General features: G+C 49.1%; 1 protein-coding gene across 7 annotated transcripts in view; it reads left to right on the forward strand.

Annotated features, from left to right (window-relative positions):
• Nucleotides 1–17,935, forward strand: part of PIP5K1C (phosphatidylinositol-4-phosphate 5-kinase type 1 gamma) — a 50,528-nt gene that overhangs the window by 21,731 nt on the left and 10,862 nt on the right. For 4 of the 7 annotated variants that reach the window (XM_053999243.1, XM_053999249.1, XM_053999244.1 and 1 more), the window contains exons 2-13: nt 4,026–4,057; nt 6,856–6,942; nt 7,246–7,376; nt 7,973–8,090; nt 10,126–10,278; nt 12,851–13,150; nt 13,674–13,879; nt 15,020–15,103; nt 15,620–15,668; nt 16,593–16,677; nt 17,367–17,546; nt 17,687–17,716. In XM_053999243.1, coding sequence (XP_053855218.1) covers nt 4,026–4,057; nt 6,856–6,942; nt 7,246–7,376; nt 7,973–8,090; nt 10,126–10,278; nt 12,851–13,150; nt 13,674–13,879; nt 15,020–15,103; nt 15,620–15,668; nt 16,593–16,677; nt 17,367–17,546; nt 17,687–17,716 — 1,455 coding nt within the window. The remainder of the gene's footprint in view (nt 1–4,025; nt 4,058–6,855; nt 6,943–7,245; nt 7,377–7,972; nt 8,091–10,125; nt 10,279–12,850; nt 13,151–13,673; nt 13,880–15,019; nt 15,104–15,619; nt 15,669–16,592; nt 16,678–17,366; nt 17,547–17,686; nt 17,717–17,935) is intronic. The other 3 variants (XM_053999245.1, XM_053999246.1, XM_053999247.1) reach the window with 2 other exon arrangements.

The following is a 17,935-nucleotide window of genomic DNA, read 5'->3' on the forward strand; positions in this document are numbered from 1 at the left end:
TTTTTAGTTCCAGTCACATTGTATGTCCTTATAAACCCTTAAATAAAGTGAAGCTTTTAATAAAGATGCGGCAGCAGTTCTGATCAGAGAAAGGAGACCACTGCTTATTCAGATTTGTTTTGACTTCTCTAGGGCATCATCAAGCATCAAATACTTACAATTTATAAATATATGTCTGTGTGCATAGACCTGTCTTATAAAGAAAACTTTGTTACTAGATCATGTGGGCACTGCCCAGCTCCCCAGGGAATGGTCCCGGCCCCGAGGCTGCCAGAGCTCCAGGAGCGTTTGGCCAGCGCTCTCAGGGATGCTCAGGGTGGGCTTGGTGGGGTGCCTGTGCAGGGACAGGGGTTGGATTCAGTGGTCCTTGTGGGTGCCTTCCTACTCAGGATATTCTAGGATTCTGTGATCTTAAATTAGGCTTCTGCTGGATTTTTGTAAACCTTTTAAGAAATTCCTTTCCAGTGGACAGAAGCCTCTAATGCCTGTTTTGATGATTAAGGGTTTTGGCAAGTCAACCTGCCGTAGCTGGTTTGGGGGGAGTGGAGGGGACACCTTCCACTATCTTGGGTTGCTCTGAGCCTCATCCAGCCTGGCCTGGAATACTTCCAGGGATTCAGGGGCAGCCACAGCTTCTCTGAGCAACCTGTGCCAGGGCCTCCCCACCCTTACTTTGTGGAGGTTTTGCTCCTCTAGCTGGTAGAGCTGAAACTTGAGCCCTTTCCTGTGCAGTGGCTTTCCAGGAGGAAATACCTACCTGTCCTGCAGGGCATCAGCTTAGTGGTGGAGATGTCCAATGTGACTGTGAATATGGAAAAAACACAAGTCTGAGATGGGAATTGCTGAATGCCACAACTGAAGTGTTTATTTCAGAGGCTCCATGGAAGCTCAAGCACTGGGACAGGGTCCCTCAAAGCTCTGCACAGATGGGAACAGAACTGAAGGCAGCAGGTCAAGCATGCATGAAGTTCCTGGCAGAGCCCAGGCACAGACTGGAGGCAGGGCAGAAAGTTGGGGTTGCATCTCAGGGTTTCCCCTTCAAGAACCTCTCATCACATTTCTGAGCACGGCCTGGTAAGCCACACCAAATCGGATAAGAATTGTTTCAATTACCTCGTTAAGTGTCAGAACTTCCCACAGCAGTGCTCCTGCTCCTGCAAACCCCAGCGCTGCCTCGTGGCTCAATAACCCCTGGAGCTGGAGTTAAATCAGATTTTGCCAGACCATCTGTCAGCTTGTTTGAGACGAGCACAGCCATGTGCCATGCACAGAGGAGTCAGTGGAAGATTTCTACATTTTCTGACTAGACAAGTTGATTTTATAAAGCTTTTTATTAGTGGTGGGGGCAGAGGGAAGTTTTGCTGGGGCTGCTCTCGCCACATCAGGCATCATTTCTCCCAGAGATGTTCCCAGAGTGCTTCCTTGCCTCCAATACCTTTCCTTTGCGTGGATGGTTGGTGTAGATTCCACATTTGGTACATGTATAGCAGCAGACACTTAAAAGCTAGGAATGAAAGTGGCTTGTGGTAATTATCACAAAATTAAAGATAATCTCCTGCTCTGGAATTGTGACAAAGTGCAGAGACGAGATTAGTGCAGCAGGAGAGCAGTGGCAGCCGTGCAGGGAGAGCACATTCCCCTGGCCCAGGGCTCTCAGCTGTGCTGCATTCCCAGCGATTTCCAGTGCTCAAGCTGGAGCAGCATTAGCTCCTTTGGATTCCCCCATGGTCTGGAAGCGCTGCTTCAGCTTGTGCCCTGGAAGTTCATTAGCCAAATGCTCACTCAGAGCCATATTTCCTGCTCTCCTGGCCATTGCAGGGTGTTTTGTTCAATGATCACAAAATTGTGTTGGATTAGGCTAAAGAACAAATTTTTCAGCACAGTTTGAGCTCACAGTGGTCCTGAGCCATGTGGTGCTGCAGTCTGAGAGCTGGAGGAGTGACAGGTTCATGTCACTCGTGGTGTGTGTCACCTGCCCGTGTCAGTGACATCCCCTCACCTGAAGGAACCCAGCCTGAGTGCGTGACAGAGGGGAGCTGCTCTGCACCCTTCGGGGTCCCACTCTGCTCACTTCTCTCTGCCTATTTGCAGTGGGATTGTATGGCACAGGGAGTGGCATTTCAGTGGCTGTTCCTGAGGCAGGAGTTGGGCACTGTTTAAAAGTGAGCAACAAGAAGTGACTTTTCCCATGCCACCCTGGCTCTGCCCCGCAGGCCAGGCTGCAGCCCAGGGTGCTCTGCAGATTGCTCCAAATGCCACGTGACAAGACCTTTTTCACATGAGGAGCTGCCCAGTTTGTGAAGGTCAGGATGGTGAGACACCTGCAGCACTTCTGAGTCAGAGCAGCTTCATCTCCCCTATGATCACCAAGGGTTTCTTGTTGGGTTTGCTTTTTATTTGCTTTCCAGAATCTGAAATATTTTCCAAAATGTAACTGAGTCACACACTTCCCTGGTGTTGTCATCCCATTCTCATGGAATCTTGGAATGTTTTGGGTTGGAAGGGACCTTACAGCTCGTCTTGTTCTACCCCCTGCCATGGGCAGGGAACACCTTCCACTGTCCCAGGTTGCTCCAAGCTCCCTCCAGCCTAGCCTTGGACACTTCCAGGGATCCAGGGACAGCCACAGCTTCTTTGGGCAACCTGTGCTAGGGCCTCACCATCCTCACAGGGGAGAATTTTTTTTCAATATCCCATCTAACCCTGCCCTCTGGCAGTGGAAGCCATTCCCCCTTGTTCTGTTCCTCCAGGCCCTTGTCCAAAGTCCCTTTCCAGCTCTCCTGGAGCTCCTTCAGGTACTGATGCCCAAGTTCTTGCTCAGGCCCCTTCTGAAGCAAGCAGCATCATTGCCTCTCTTTGAGGGAGTTGAGCAGGTACCATGGGTAAACCTTCACCAAATGGGGGAGATGCTGCAGCAGCAGAAGTTGAGTTGGGTGCTCTGGGCTTTTCCTGCTCTCCAGCCAGGAGACAGAGGACACCCACTCCATTCCAGAGATGATCACCCCCTAATTTGAGTGCAGATGAACTCAAAACTGCACTCAATGGTCTTTTGCAAAATTAAGCCCTTTCTGAAGGATTATGGGTTGATAAGGATCTGTGCCTGTAGGAACGCTGTAGGACACGAGCAGGGAAACTCATACGTAGAAGTAAGGCCTTAAAGCTGTCCCTTGAGTTTGTGTTCTGTGCAGGAGACTCCCCCATGAGAACTGGTCTGTGTACACAGAGGTGCTGGGGTGGTGTGGGGAGCTCCTCTCCAGCAGCTCTTGATCCTTCATGGTCACTCTCGGGAGCCAGCTGGGCTGGATCTCACGGTGCCACATTCCACACGGGAACCTGTGCTCCCTGCTGTCTGAAATTAAGGAGCTTCTTGCAAACTTGGGCTCGGAAAAACTCAGAAAAACAAACTCAGGCTGGGAACTGGGAGATGGCCTCATGCCAGAGGGCCTGGGCCTGTGTTTCCAGCTCTGATTATATACCTGAAAGCTTGAGACAAAAGCCTGATTTCCACTGTTGGCTGTAATGGAGCAGCAGTGGCTTCTCCTGAGGCAGCGATAAAGATAAATGATGCGTTCATTTGTGTGATATATTTGGACATGGGATTCTATAAATATATTCAATTATCAACATAGTTTGTCAAGTGCCTTCTGAGTGGCTGGAAAACAGCTTCAGGAGTGTCTCTCTGGGTTTCTGTGTGGATCCAGCTCTTCAGCATAGCGTGGACCCATTGCTTAATGGGGCAGCAGAGATTTCCAAGACCTCTCTGCTGAAGCCTCTAGGAAATACTGTGGCTGGGAAAAAAGGTGCACTTTTGTGCTTCTGAATATGAAATTGTTCAGGTGACTCCTGTACCATCAGATTCCTGCACTAGTGAAGCTGAACACCAAATAAAACCAGCTGGTCTAAAGGCTGGCTGCTGTACTTGAAAAGACAAACAATAAGCTGTTTTCTGAGAGTTTTGGTGGTTGGGTTGGGGGGTTTTACTGGATGTCCCTACTTTTCCTGATGCTCTTCCCTTTTATCTGCAGGTCTGGGCCCAAAGAAGACAGCCATCACTGAGGTGAGATGTGCAAAGCTGGGTTGGACAATCCTGTGTTGAGAAATGAGAACACAGAGCTCTATGAGACTCTTCTGCCTGCCTTTTTTGAGCAAAACTGCATTTCAAAATACTTATGAGATTACTGCAAAATCTATATCTGTTATTTGGGAGAAATAAAATTAGTGGCAGGTCTCTGGGGTCCCTTCATTGGCACCACTGCAGCCACAGAAGGGATGTGGAGGGATTATGCCCGTCATGTGGCCGGTTTTGGCTGTGTGATCCATGATGCCTCTGCATCGTTGACTTAGGGCACCTCTTCCACACCCGGACCTGGAGGTGGGAACTGGACAGTGCGTGTATTGGGCATCCCCAGGCCTCTGTGGTGGGTCTTACCTATCATTGTCACTGCTTTTAATGAAGGGGTGGGACTATTTTCAGGCTAAGAACGATTTATTGCTCAGATAAACATCAGTCTCAGAGGCCGTGAGATTTTAAAGGAGCAAGCAGTTGGTCATAGCTCAAAGTAGTCACAAGTTTCTTTGTGACAAGGCAATACATAACTTTTTAAACCAACAGGCAGTTGCCACAGGGTTTATTTTGCTTTTCTAACCTATCACCTTTGCTTACTTCTGCTGCACTGTGGATACTTCTATCCAATGGGCTATTATCATATGTATACACATATGCTTCTATTATAACTTCTAAACTCTCAGCTTATGCTATACAACCACACCCCTAAATTATAAACCCTTCATTATCTTATTAATACAGTTTCTCACTTACTTAAGGTATATTCTTACTTACAACTACAGAAACATAAGTTTATGATTTTTCTGCTTAATGCCTGTGTATTGTATTTTTACATCAATCCAAGCTTCTCCCAAGGCTGCAGATCAAACCCTTCCATGTCTGTGGAAGTTTCTATTTTTCTGATTCCCACACTTACCTACTGGGAGCGAGTTAGGGAGGCTGTGATTTGTGAAGCCCTAAAACAGGGGAACATCTCCAGGGACTCATCTTCTCTTGTAGATATTCCAGGTCACAGGTTCTGAGTCACTGTTACCTTCTGGAGCAAAACTTCACAGTTGGCAGCAGGGAATCTAGTAGGAGGCTCTGTGCCTGAAAGGTTTTCCCTGAAACCCACACTCATGGTTTAGGGCATCATGTTCAAATTTGTTTGGTCAAAATTTTTACATTCCTCTTCCCATTCTTCACCTGGGATTATGAGCATTTGTGTACATGAACAGCAAAATCTTCCCATAAAACTGCCTGGAATGCGACACTTGATTCTTTTGTACCTGCACAGGAATATGTGTAGTGGGAAGCTCAGCTTCTGTGGTTGCATCATTCAATGCACAAATAGGGCCACTTTTTCTTGCCCTGAAAACAGCCACAGACAGAGCAGGAGACTGGAAGAGACTTTTGTCACTGCAATTCCTAGGATGGAAGTGCCTTCCCCTGCCTGTGTCTGCTCATCACGCTGGGAGGATGATGGTGAGCGATTGGCAAGGCAGGACAGCACAGCTTGGGCTTGTGTGGAGTAAGATCCAACAGGTTGGTAGAAGGAGAGGCTGAGCTGTGATGCTGCTCACAGCTGCTGGGGGAGGAGCGCTCAGAAGCAAGGCTGGCTCTGCTAAGAAAATAGGGTAGGAAATAGGATTTTTGAAGGAGAGCTCAGGCTAGCCCTTAGTATGAGAAGTATGAGCAGATTGACCAGAAATAACTGCAAGCTCTTGATCAAAAGCTAAAGTACACAGAACTTCTTAGTCTGAGCAAAATTATCCATTGTCTGCTGGAGCCATTGGTTTGGAGCTGGGTCTGTGCAGCACTCAAGAGGGACAAGGATAGAACAGTGTCACTTGGGAAATGACCTTGGATCTCTCTGCATGTTGTTCAAAGGAACATCCAAAGCTGTTCTGCAACGTAGCAAACCCCGAAATGGTGCTGGTCTCTCACCAGCATTTCTAGCTGTCTGGTGGGCTCCAGGATCCATGGGGATCAGCTGGCAGAGAGCTTGGGTGTGGGTGCAGTGTTGACTGGTGGTGGAATAGAGTCCCTAGGGCTGCAAAAGGAGCTGCAGGGAACTTCCCAACGCCTGGTTACACCAGGCTGTTAAAGGAGCAGCCACAACCTGCTACCTTCTGGGTTGGCAAAGAAAGGCCTAGGCAGACTCAGAGGTAGGAGAGGAGAAGGGGACACAGGAGCAGGTTTGTCACCCTGAAGTGCTGGCAATCTATAGCATTTCTGTAAACTTCAAAACTTGTGGAAGAGACATTCCTGTAGCTCACCCTGTGTGGGCTCAGCTTTGGAATTGTAAACAGATGAGATCTTGCTTAAATGGATTATCTCAGTGTGAGTGGGGCTGGGCTGTCCCCATCAGCTGGCTCTGATCTCTCCAGCAAAACTCGAGGTGTCACTGTGACACCTGAGGGTGTGGGATTTTAAGAATAAGTCTCTGTGGTTGTTTGATTTAATACGTCAATGTTTAAAATCAATGGGATTTTAAATCAATGGGAAACTGCAGTCAAGCACCAGGGGAATCTTGGCAGCTGGATCTTTTCCAAGCTCAGCATCTTTGCTGAGGGCTCTGCAGCGAGCAGTGGGGGTGTCAGGTGGAGTGTTGCTATTCTAACTCATCTTCAAGGGTGGAAGTATAATTTAAAGAGCTTCAGTTTCACCTGTTGGCACTCTGCAGAGTATTCTCCAGCAGTACCATGATCCCTGTGTGCAGTACAGTGTGGGGATGTGGCTGCGCTGCCTGGTGTGTGCTTGGTGGCAGCTCAGCCTGTGCCCTGACTTTCCCTGTGCTCTCCTTGTAGGGCCCCTCATTGCCAGGACAGCCAGGCCAAGGAAAGAAGATTGGCCATCGAAGCGTGGATGCTTCTGGGGAAACCACCTACAAAAAGGTTTGGGTCTAGGGAGTGGGGGAAGGCACCCAAGTGTGGGTGACAGACTGAGAGAAGTTATGACCCAGTAGTTATTAATCTGGTTGAGATTTTTATGCAGCACTCTTGGGCAGCACAATCCTGCAAATAGCAAATCTGAAGCCCTAATTAATCTCTTCAGCAGCTGGGTAAACTTGATTAGCAGCATGTGGTGCCTGAGATGACCCCACAGAAAACACAGACATGACTGTGTTGTAATGCAGGGGATGTTATTGTGATTATCTGCTGTGAAATGCTCATTGACTGCTCTTTTCCTTTTGCCAGACCACCTCATCCACTCTGAAGGGGGCCATCCAGCTGGGGATTGGATATACTGTGGGAAATCTGAGCTCCAAGCCAGAGAGAGATGTCCTGATGCAGGACTTCTACGTGGTGGAGAGCATTTTTTTCCCAAGGTAAAGGAGAAGGGGAAAAAAATGAATGCACAAATTACTTCTTTTCTTGTCCTCTCACTGATTTTTCAAGAGATCTTCCATCTGTCTTTAGATCAGAGTTGCATGTTCTGAATGTTTTAAATCTGCTCTGTGATATATAAACAGAACAGTGAGAAGTGTTGGAATCTGCAGTGCACTGGCCTGCAGGGAAGCGCAGTGAAGGATGCAGTACTGTGCACTCCAGTTTGTTACCCTTCCTACGTGCATGTCTTCCTAGCTGTCCATCTAGAATTTCTTCCACAAAATCATACCATGTTTTATATGAAAGCAACTCCTTCTGGGAGCTCTCTAACTGTGAATAAACAAAGCTCATAAAAGTTATGTTCCCTGTGTAAATATATTCTGCTTGGCAAGTGGTTGTACCTTTAATCTCTGGAAATAGACTTTGACAGAGAGTTTGAAACCTGTTTTCCTACCACAGAAGAAAGGTGGTGGTGGTTGTTCCAAAGATGTCTTTTTGCAAGGCTCAGTGCATCTGAAACACACAGTAGCTTTGGTGTGACTGTCCATGTCTGGTGAGTGGTAACAGGCTGTGCCCATGTGTGTGTTCTGTGCAGTGAAGGCAGTAACCTCACCCCGGCTCACCACTACGCTGACTTCAGGTTCAAGACCTATGCCCCAGTGGCTTTCCGGTACTTCCGAGAGCTCTTTGGGATTCGTCCAGATGATTATCTGGTATGGATATGTTTTTAGATTTTTCTGTCTTGTCCTCCTTTATTTACCTTTACCATGAAGGGTGGGGAGGCCCTGGCACAGGTTGCCCAGAGAAGCTGTGGCTGCCCCATCCCTGGGAGTGTTCCAGGCCAGGCTGGATGGGGCTTGGAGCACCCTGTTGAAGTGGAAGGTGTACATGCCCATGGCAGGGGGTGGAATGAGATGGGCTTCAAGATCCCTTCCATCCCAAAATACTCCATGATTCCAAGTCTGAGTTTGCTGAACGGCAGCTGCCAGTCTGTGCTGGAGGGAGGCCACAACCTGCACACAGTGTGAGCTGTGTAAGCCCTGCAATGGGCTTCCCTCTCTGGTCCTTGTGGTAACAATAACTTACTGTGTTTACAAGCCAAAGGAGTTGTGTTCTGCTGGGTGTGACCCTGTAATGTCCCCTGCGGCTCTAAGGACAAAGATGGGAATTTTTTCTTGTGTACTCACTGGAGAGCTATGTGAGTGTAGTTATGTTAATCATCTTAAAAAGGGAGAATAAACCACGGCTTGTTCTTGTGCTTCAAAAGCTCCTCAGAGCTGGAAAGGCTGGTTTTCAAATACCTTGGAGTACAAGCTGTTGGGGCTTCGAGTGCACTGTGGTTGAATTTGGGCCCTTGCTTTTATGTGATAACCTGTTCTCTGTGAACTGGGGAAGGAAACACATCCATGAGTGTACATCCTCCCCTTTTGGAACAGGCCTTTTTGTGTGACTTCACCTGTAGATGGGGGTGGTCGCAGCTGGACACCTACCAGTGAAACAAACCCATGCCAGTGCCTGGTAGGAGGGTAACAGTGATCTCCTCCTGTGCCAGCCAAGGCAGTGCTGCCTGATGGATGAGTGTTCAGAACTGAGGACAGGCAAGGAGTTTGCCTCAGTTGCAAAGGTCATGGCTCTGATTTGTTGTTTTTGCTTCTCCTGACTGTCTCTTGCCTGCCACAGCAGCAAATGCTTTTAATTATGCATGAGATGATTAGCTTGATCAAGTCTGAGATTGTTAATCTGCGCAGAGCTGAAAGCCATTTTCATTACATAATGATGAGCACTTAATTTCTTGTTCTGATCACCTCCCTCTCCCCATCTCACCTCTCACTGGGCAGTTCTGTGATCCTGCCCTGAACCCACCTGACCCCTGCACTATCTGGGTGGGCACTGAGCTAAAAAGTGCATCTGCCTGCTTTGCTTTCTCCTTTTTTTCCTCTGCTGCTGGGCAAGTCCTTATTTGAGGACCTGCTGTTTGTGTCCTGATGACCAGATGTGCTCTCCCAGTTCAGGTCCCAGTGCAGAACTCTTTGCTGTGCTTGAGAAGGGTTCATCTCTTTTGATTGCACACCTGGGATAAGGCTTGTCATGTGTTTTTAGCAGGACTGATGGAGCGAGGTGTGGCTGTAAAAATAGTGCCAGGTTGGATGGAGCTTGGAGCAACCTAGTCCAGTGGAAGGTGTCCCTGCCCATGTATGAAATGAGATGAGCTTTAAGGTCATTTCCAGCCCAAACCATTCTGGGATTCTGTGAATCAGGCTCTGACTTTTGCAGGGAAGAGGGGAGCACAAGGCCAGGGGAGGCTCCTGAGAACAGCCAGTGTGTTGTGTTCCCTCCAGCACAGTGATATGTGGTTCCCTGAGCAGGCTGTGGTGTCTCCTGGAATCCTCTGTGCTCGTCAGCATGTGCTGGGCTGTGCTCAAAGAGCCTGAATGTGATACGTGCGTGCAGGCACAATGGGAACAGATAAGATGTCATTATGAAGGCTGGATGTTCCTGAAAGCAGATTATTAGTTGGATACTGAGCAATTGGGATGCTCTGAACTGTAATCTTAGTCTCTAATTATAAATTGTCCATCCGTTTGGTTGCTCAGACCAAACCTGTAATGAAAATAGTTCTCACTTGAGCTTAGCTACCCCTTAATCTCCCAGGGAGACGACATGATAGGGAAGGCTCTTGAGGGCATAGAACTCAAACCTGCAATAAATGGGGGTTAAAACATCACCTTCTTTTCTTTTTCTCACCAGTATTCGTTATGTAACGAGCCTCTGATCGAGCTGTCCAACCCTGGGGCCAGCGGCTCCCTCTTCTATGTCACCAGCGACGATGAATTCATCATCAAAACTGTGATGCACAAGGAAGCTGAATTCCTGCAGAAGCTCCTTCCTGGATACTACATGGTGTGTATCACCCAGGACCTCAGACCCAGCTCAGCTTTGTCGTGGCAGCTTTTCTGTCATGGCAGAGCATCTCATGGGGCATGTCCTCAACCTGGGTGTCTTGTGGCCTGCCCCCCACGCCAGGGACAGTGTTAACAGGATGTCATGAAGCCAGTCCCAGAAGCACAAATCCTACTGATTATTTGCAAAATCTGTGGGTAAACATGAGGCAGGTAAATTGTGCTGTAGTTTGGAAGCATTTATGGCCTCAGAATGGCTTCCCAGATGTGTGCTTCTGAGTGTCCTTTTCCCAGAATTAGTTCATTCCTCTTCACTTGGCAGTGTGCATCTGCCCCAGCCTGCATTTGGGGATGGCTGCTGGTTGCAATCATAGAATAGGAAAACTCTTAAGGTTGGACAAGACCACCAAGATCATCAGGTCCAGCCTTCAGCTCAGCACCATGATGGTCACCACTAAACCTTGTCCTCAAGTGCCACAGCCACCCATTATTTGAATGCTTCCAGGAATGGTGACACCATCACTGCCCTGGACAGCCTGTTCTAATCCTTTACAACCCTTTCCGTGAAGAAATTTCCCCTAATACCCAACCCAAACCTCCCCTGGCACAACTTGAGGCTATTTCCTCTCATCCTGTCCCTTGTTCCTTGAGAGCAGACCCTGACCCCCCCTGGCTGCACCCTCCTGTCAGGGACTTGTGGAGAGCCAAAGGTCCCCCCTGAGCCTCCTTTTCTCCAGGCAATAATGCAACCACGCTGGTTTTGTGGGGAAAGCACTGCTGTCCCTGAATCTCTCCCATTCCTGCTATTTGACCATTACTCTGAGGATTGTCCTGACTCCCACTGGCAGCAATTCCAAGCTGGAGGCCCCGCAAGGTACCAGCCAGATTTGCATATCAGTCTGGCAAGGTAGGATATTGAGACCCAGAGACTTGCTTTGGGTCAAGTAAATTGGACCCAAACTTGCTGCTTTGGTGTAAAAACCAGGAGCTGGTCTCCCTGCACAACTGTGCTGGAGGCTCCAGATTTATGGATGAGGACTCTTGACATTCAGTTACAACGACCAGGGATTTGTTTGTTGTGAAGATGCCAGGGAGAAGGTGATGAGAAGCAATGCTGCTGCCCCATCTGTGTGCCTGGTGCAGTGGGGTTATGTGATCCTACACTGGTTCTGTGAAAATCCTTTCTTTGCTCAATATTTACTGGGAAAAATTTACCCAAGAGAGGCAGGTTATGGATGGCTATGTGTTAGTGACAGCTAGGCCAGGAAGAAATTCTTCCCTATGAAGGTGGGGATGCCCTGGCACAGGTTGCTCAGAGCAGCTGTGGTTGCTTCATCCCTTGGAGTGTTCCAGGCCAGTTTGGACGGGGCTTGGAGCACCCTGGGACAGTGGAAGGTGTCCCTGCCCATGGCACAGGTGAAACCAAATGGTCTTTACAGTCCCTTCCAACCCAGACCATCCTGAGAGTCTGTAAATCACTTGCTTTTGCAGATGACACTCACATTCCTGGACAGGATGAGTTTTCTTGGAAAGCACTGCCTGTTGCCTAATGTGTGTAGTAAATCAGGTGTGGGGTTTTGAGTGGGAATGGAATTGCTGCTTGGAATTGCACTGTTAATCCTGCCATCATCAGTCAGTGAATTAAACAGAACTTACCTGTCTGATGCAGGGTTCTGAGTGACCTGTTGCAGCTTTCCATTGTCTGTGGGTTCTGTGGTGCTACCCCTGATCACCCTGCTGCTCCTGGGAAACCACTCATATCAAAGGAGTCAGGGAAAGAAAGCAGGGTGGTCTCATCCTGAGTTACTTTAAAGCTGTTTCCTTTTACCTGCCTCTATTACTTTTGGCAGTCTCCAAGAGGGCTCACTGCTGTGCCCAGGTGGGTGAGCTGAGGGGATGAAATTTTAATATGGTCATGTTTCTGCTGTCTGTCAGAACCTGTGAGGTCTGTCTTTCCTGACACAGCATGCAGAGAAATTCTGTTTCCTTCCCAAATGTGCCCAAAGCTGAACAAGCAAATCCTGCCTGTCATGTCATTCCTAATTATTCTGCTGCCTAAAAAAAGGAGATGACAGCAGAACAGGATATCCGTGCTTTCTGGTTGACTGCTTTATAAAGCGACTCAGCAACAGGAGGAAAACATTTATGTTGTTTTGTTTAAAAAATAACCCTGTCCGTGGTTTATTCTGGGCTGGAGAACGGTTCTTGATTCTGACACTGGTGGAGAGATAAGGAGAGCTGTTATTTTTAAGCTTGAAGTTCCCACTTACTGTGTTTATTTCTCTCCCAGTTTGGTTTCCTTTTTTTAGCTGCTGTACTTGGGGAAAGCAGGGGATTTCTGGACTTGGTTATTTGCCCAGAGAGTGCTGAACATCTTAGTCCCTGTATTTTCAGGTCCTAAAGCCACCGAAATGCAGGACTTTGTCAAATGCATACACTGAGCTCCTGTTAAGTTCAGAAAACCTCTCAGCAAAGAATCCCTACTCCAACTGTTGACATGCTTTGTGGTGAACATGGCAGGAATTTTCTGCTCAAATGACCTTTCTCCATGCTTCTTTCCACCCCTGCTACAGAATCTGAACCAGAACCCCCGGACACTGCTGCCCAAGTTTTATGGACTGTACTGTGTGCAGTCCGGGGGCAAAAACATCCGCGTGGTCGTGATGAACAACATCCTGCCTCGAGTGGTGAAAATGCACCTGAAATTTGACCTCAAAGGTTCAACCTACAAACGCCGGGCATCCAAGAAGGAAAAAGAAAAGTCCAGCCCTACGTACAAGGATCTGGACTTCATCCAAGACATGCCCGAGGGCCTGATGTTGGATGCAGACACCTTCAGTGCTTTGGTGAAGACGTTGCAGCGAGACTGTCTGGTAAGGAGGGGGCAGCTCAGGGACAGGGTAAGAAATTCTGGGGCTCTCAGGCATGAGGAAGAGCAATTCCCAGTTGAGAAATTTGCTAATCTGCTGACCCCAGAGTAGGATCAATCCTTTCTCCTGCCTTTTTCCCTGAAAGCCAAGCAGTAGAGTTGGATCTCATGGCAGCCTCTGAGGACTGAAGCTGTGCTCCTTTGCCTGGTGCATCACACTTTGGCAGCCTGCTCCCCTTGTAGCTGCTTTGCTGGAGCATTTTCCCAGTCACTGTGCAGCAGATACAGTGGTGTTGTTTGCAAGCCTTTGGGCCTTTGCTGTGACTGTGGGATGGCCAAACTCTGTGCAGTCAAGCCCAGAGGTGACTGTTGGTTTAGAAACTTTCAGGCTCTGTCAGATGAGTTGTTAGTGGGGATGTGGATGGGATGCTTTGCTTTGATTGCTTTGATTCCATGCTTAGGGGACTGTATTTCTGCTGCCGGCTTGATATTTTGTCTTTGTTCTTGAACTCAATATTAACCTGTAGGTATTGGAAAGCTTTAAAATCATGGACTACAGCCTCCTGCTTGGGGTTCATAACATAGACCAGCATGAGCGGGAGCAGCTGTCGGAGGGAGCCCACAGCACATCGGACGAGAAGCGTCCCGTGGGGCAGAAGGCCCTGTACTCCACAGCCATGGAGTCCATCCAGGGAGGGGCTGCCCGGGGGGAGTCCATAGACACGGACGACACGTAGGTGAAACCTGGGCTCGCTCGTGCTGCTGGGAGGGGCAGAGGTGGAGGCTGGAGTGGGAAATCCCTCATGAGGCCCACAGAACTGTTCAAGGGAGCAGCTCTCCTGGGGTTTTGGTAGTGCTGCCATTGTGGTGGGAAAGGGGGAAGCCAGGGTGGGAAATAGTTCTGTAAGGCTCTGGCCTTACAGAAGTCTCTTGTTTTAGGCCAGGCTGTAGATTGTCAGCTCGTGTAACAGCCTCTAAACATCCATCCATTCCCTGGGGAGGAGACACTGGCTCAGTTCTAGCTCAGCACCCAAACACTGGAGCAGAAGTAGGGATCAGCCTGTCCCTAGGAGCTTGGAGTTCTCCATCACTCCGACCTCTGGAATCCCTGGCAGTTCCCTGAGGCCATCCCAGTGGGGTTAGCAGACCGCAGGGTTGCCAAGTGCTGGAGTCACTGCTGGAGCTGGAGGCTGGGGGTTGCCCCAAGCCTGTGTTGTGCTTGACCTGGCATTCTGCCCCCTTCCCTGGCTCTTGGGCCAAGGAATGGTGGAGTTTGCTGCTTGCTGCTGTCTGAAACCAGCTGCTGTGGGTTTGATGGAGGGTCAGTCCTGAGAGCTGAGATAATACTGTGGTGTTTCCAGTCCTTCAGGCAGCATCAATAATTGCAGCAGCTGCCTGAAAGAGTGTCTGGCACTCCTGTGCTTTGGTTGTGTGCTGGTGCCGATGGCTGCTGCACTTTGGCAGGATGGCATTAGTGTGGATAGGACTGGGAATACCTTTGTCCTTAAGGATTTACTGCCCTAATGGCAGACAGCTCTCGCTGACCCAATAAGTAACCTGATCCCCAGAATAAAATAGGCAGGAGAAAACTCCAAGGTGCTTTCTGGCCCAGGCAGAGCTGTGCCACACGATGCAGGTTCTGTCATGACAGGGGTGTTTGGCCATGCAGGCAGTCACCCTGGGACACCTGAGGTCAGGCCAGGTCAGTCAGTGACTCCCATGGTTGTGCACAAAGTGAGCACACTGGTTTTAGAATGTGTCTGACACCACACCAGAGCCCCTTGGCACAGCTGCTGTTGCCCTTCCCCAGAGCTTGGCTGTTACAGGTGCTCTGGCTGAGGCCGCACTTGCTGAAGTTCTGCTTTACCTGCAGGATGGGAGGGATCCCAGCGGTGAATGGCAAAGGAGAGCGTCTCCTGCTGCACGTAGGAATCATAGATATCCTGCAGTCATACAGGTAGGTAACCTGGCAGTGTGTGTTGGTTTTGCATTAAATTGACATTTGGTGAGGAGAGAAACCACCACACAGTGTGTCTTTTCTGGCTGATAACATCTGTTTTAGTACCAAATGAAAGCAGGGGGCATGTCTCTCCTGGAGACAGTGAGGATGAGTAGATATGGCTGCCCCAAGCTGTCTGTGGGCTTCCATCATGTCCTTAGAATAGCTGGGGACACACAGCCCTTTGTCCAGGTTGACGAGCTGCTCATAAAGCTGCTCATAAAGAAGTAGTTTCCCACCTCAGTGTGGGAAGCATGTATCCAGGAGTGGAAGGTTCACTTCTTCCAGCCCAGCTCCTCCTTCCCTGTGATGTTCCCAGGCAGTCCTGACCTCCTGGGGGAGATGCTGGAGAAAGCTCAGTCCTGGTGACATTGGCAGCTCAGGGATCTCGCCTATAGGGTATGAAAGGGGGCTTGGTACAGAGTGCATGCCTGATTCTATATCTTTATTTCTCTCTCCACTTCTTGGAATTAGGTTCATCAAGAAGTTAGAACACACCTGGAAGGCCCTTGTCCATGATGGGGTGAGTGCCTGTGTAGAGGCAGGAGTTGTCCAAGCCTCGCAGGATTACTTGGTGGCTATTTCTGGAGCCTGACCTGGCACAGCTGCAGCTGATGAAAGGAGCAGTTCTTACCCCTCATTCCTGCACAGCAGGGTGGTGCCATTTATTCCCAGCCAGGTTTCCTTGCTCAATCCAGCTCCTCACATGCTGAGCTGTTATGCTCACAGCTTTCCTCCCCTGCTCCTGTCTCCCATGACACCAGGATTCCTGGGCTGTCAGGAGCCCTGTGCTATTCTCTCTGGTGACTGGCTGTTTCCACCTCAGCAAGCTCTCTGCCAGTAAATCCCTTTCCATGTTTCCATGCTGGCTTCATTCCTGCAGCGGCCAGGTGTGTGTTTCTGAAAGAACAACCTTGGATGTGGAAACCATTCTTCAGCCTTGCATTTCCTGGCTTCCCTTAAAAGTGGCAAAGGAAATGTGGAGATGCCAAGTCATGGAAGCGCAGTCCAACATCAGAAGCAGAAAGAGCTTCAGTTTTACTATTTTAAACAAGAACATTTGAAATGTTTGGAGATCCTTGCCTGAATTTGGGTATCTGTGTGACATGCAAAGGTATCCAGGTTTGACTGGAATGGCAGCCAGCAAAGCCAGAAGAAATTACATGTATGCAATCAGGGCAGCGTTTAAAGAAAATCCAGGAAGTCTACAAAGGAACAAAATCACCAAAATCCATTATAAAATCACAGCAAGAATATAATCAAATGCAATCAGAGGCAATGCTTCAGGGTTATTTATAGCATTAATTAGAGTGTTTCAGTTAAGCCTTTCCATTTTAAGGCTCTGTCAGTGCTAAATGTTGGAATAAAAAAGACTGTTTTGGTTGTTACAGAAATTCTGCCTTGAGGGATCATTTTAAAATTAAACAATTGCTTCTTGCTGTTGTAGGACACGGTGTCAGTACACAGACCCAGCTTTTATGCAGAGAGATTCTTCAAATTCATGACCAACACGGTGTTTCGAAAGAATTCCTGTAAGTACTAAGTTCAGGGCCTGTTGTGCTCTGAGGTTTTACCTTGGCCTTGCTGTTGCAGGCTTCACAAGGAGTCTGGGGTGGAGCCTGAGCAAGATTTTGCAGCGGTACAGTTGTGAAAGCTGGGGGTGTACAGCCTGGAGAAGGCTCTTAGGAGACTTTAGAGCCCCTTCCAGTGCTGAAAGGGGGCTTAGAAAAAGGAGGGGGAAGGATGTTTTATACAGGCAGATAGTGACAGGCAAGGGGCAATTGTTTTGAGCAGTCAGGGTTAGATTAGAAGTTAGGAAATCTGAGGGTGGGGGAGGCCCTGGTACAGGTTGCCCAGAGCAGCTGTGGCTGCCCCATGCCTGGAAGTGTCCAAGGCCAGGTTGGACAGGGCTTGCAGCAACCTGCTCTAGTGCCCATATCCCTGCCCACAGAGGGGGTGGAATGAGATGGGTTTTTAAGGTCCCTTCCAACCTAAAACATTCCATGATACAGAGCAAAGCTGAGAACTGCAGAGCCCTCAGATTGTCACAGCTTGCCTTGGTCTGCTCAGGCTCTCACCCAGCCCATGCACCTGACCTGGGTTCAGTCCAGAAGGGATGTGTGTGAGGGCAGAGCCTCTCCTTGTGAAGGGAGAAACGCCATCAGTGTGACAGCAGCTGGTGGCGGTACTTTGACCTTCCCTGCATCCCTCCCTCCTCCAGCTCTGAAGTCGTCCCCCTCGAAGAAAGGGCGCGGTGCCTTGCTGGCTGTGAAGACGGCGGGTCCCATGGCGGCGTTCTCGGCCAGCCAGCTGGCCTCCGAGAAGGACGACACCCAGTACGACCTGCGGGCGGCCAGGAGCTACCCCACGCTCGACGATGAAGGTGACAGCCCCGCTCAGGGTATTGGCTCTGTGGTTACCCTCTCTTTCTAGCAGTTCTTTAGGATCCTCCCTTGTTCTCATCAAGTTCCCCACTGTGCACCAACTGCAGATCTTTCCTCATGGATAGCTCTTCATTGCATGTCTTGCTGTGCTTTGCAGGTGCTAAACCTAACCAGGACAGGGAAGAAGGTAAGAGTGCATTGTTTTGTCACAGCACCAGCAGGTACTTGATGCTACACCTCTGCATCAAAGGAGACCAAATCCCTTCTTCGCAGCATTGTGGGGTTCTGCAGTAAAAATGGTCGCCTGCATCACTGCTGCAAGACATTACTGGTGCTGAGGGCCACCATAAGTCATAGCCCAAAGCCAAAACAAAGTTGCATTTTCTACCCTTTAAGAAAAGATTTG

Source organism: Vidua macroura, chromosome 26 (assembly GCF_024509145.1).
Source record: "Vidua macroura isolate BioBank_ID:100142 chromosome 26, ASM2450914v1, whole genome shotgun sequence".
Taxonomy (NCBI): domain Eukaryota; kingdom Metazoa; phylum Chordata; class Aves; order Passeriformes; family Viduidae; genus Vidua; species Vidua macroura.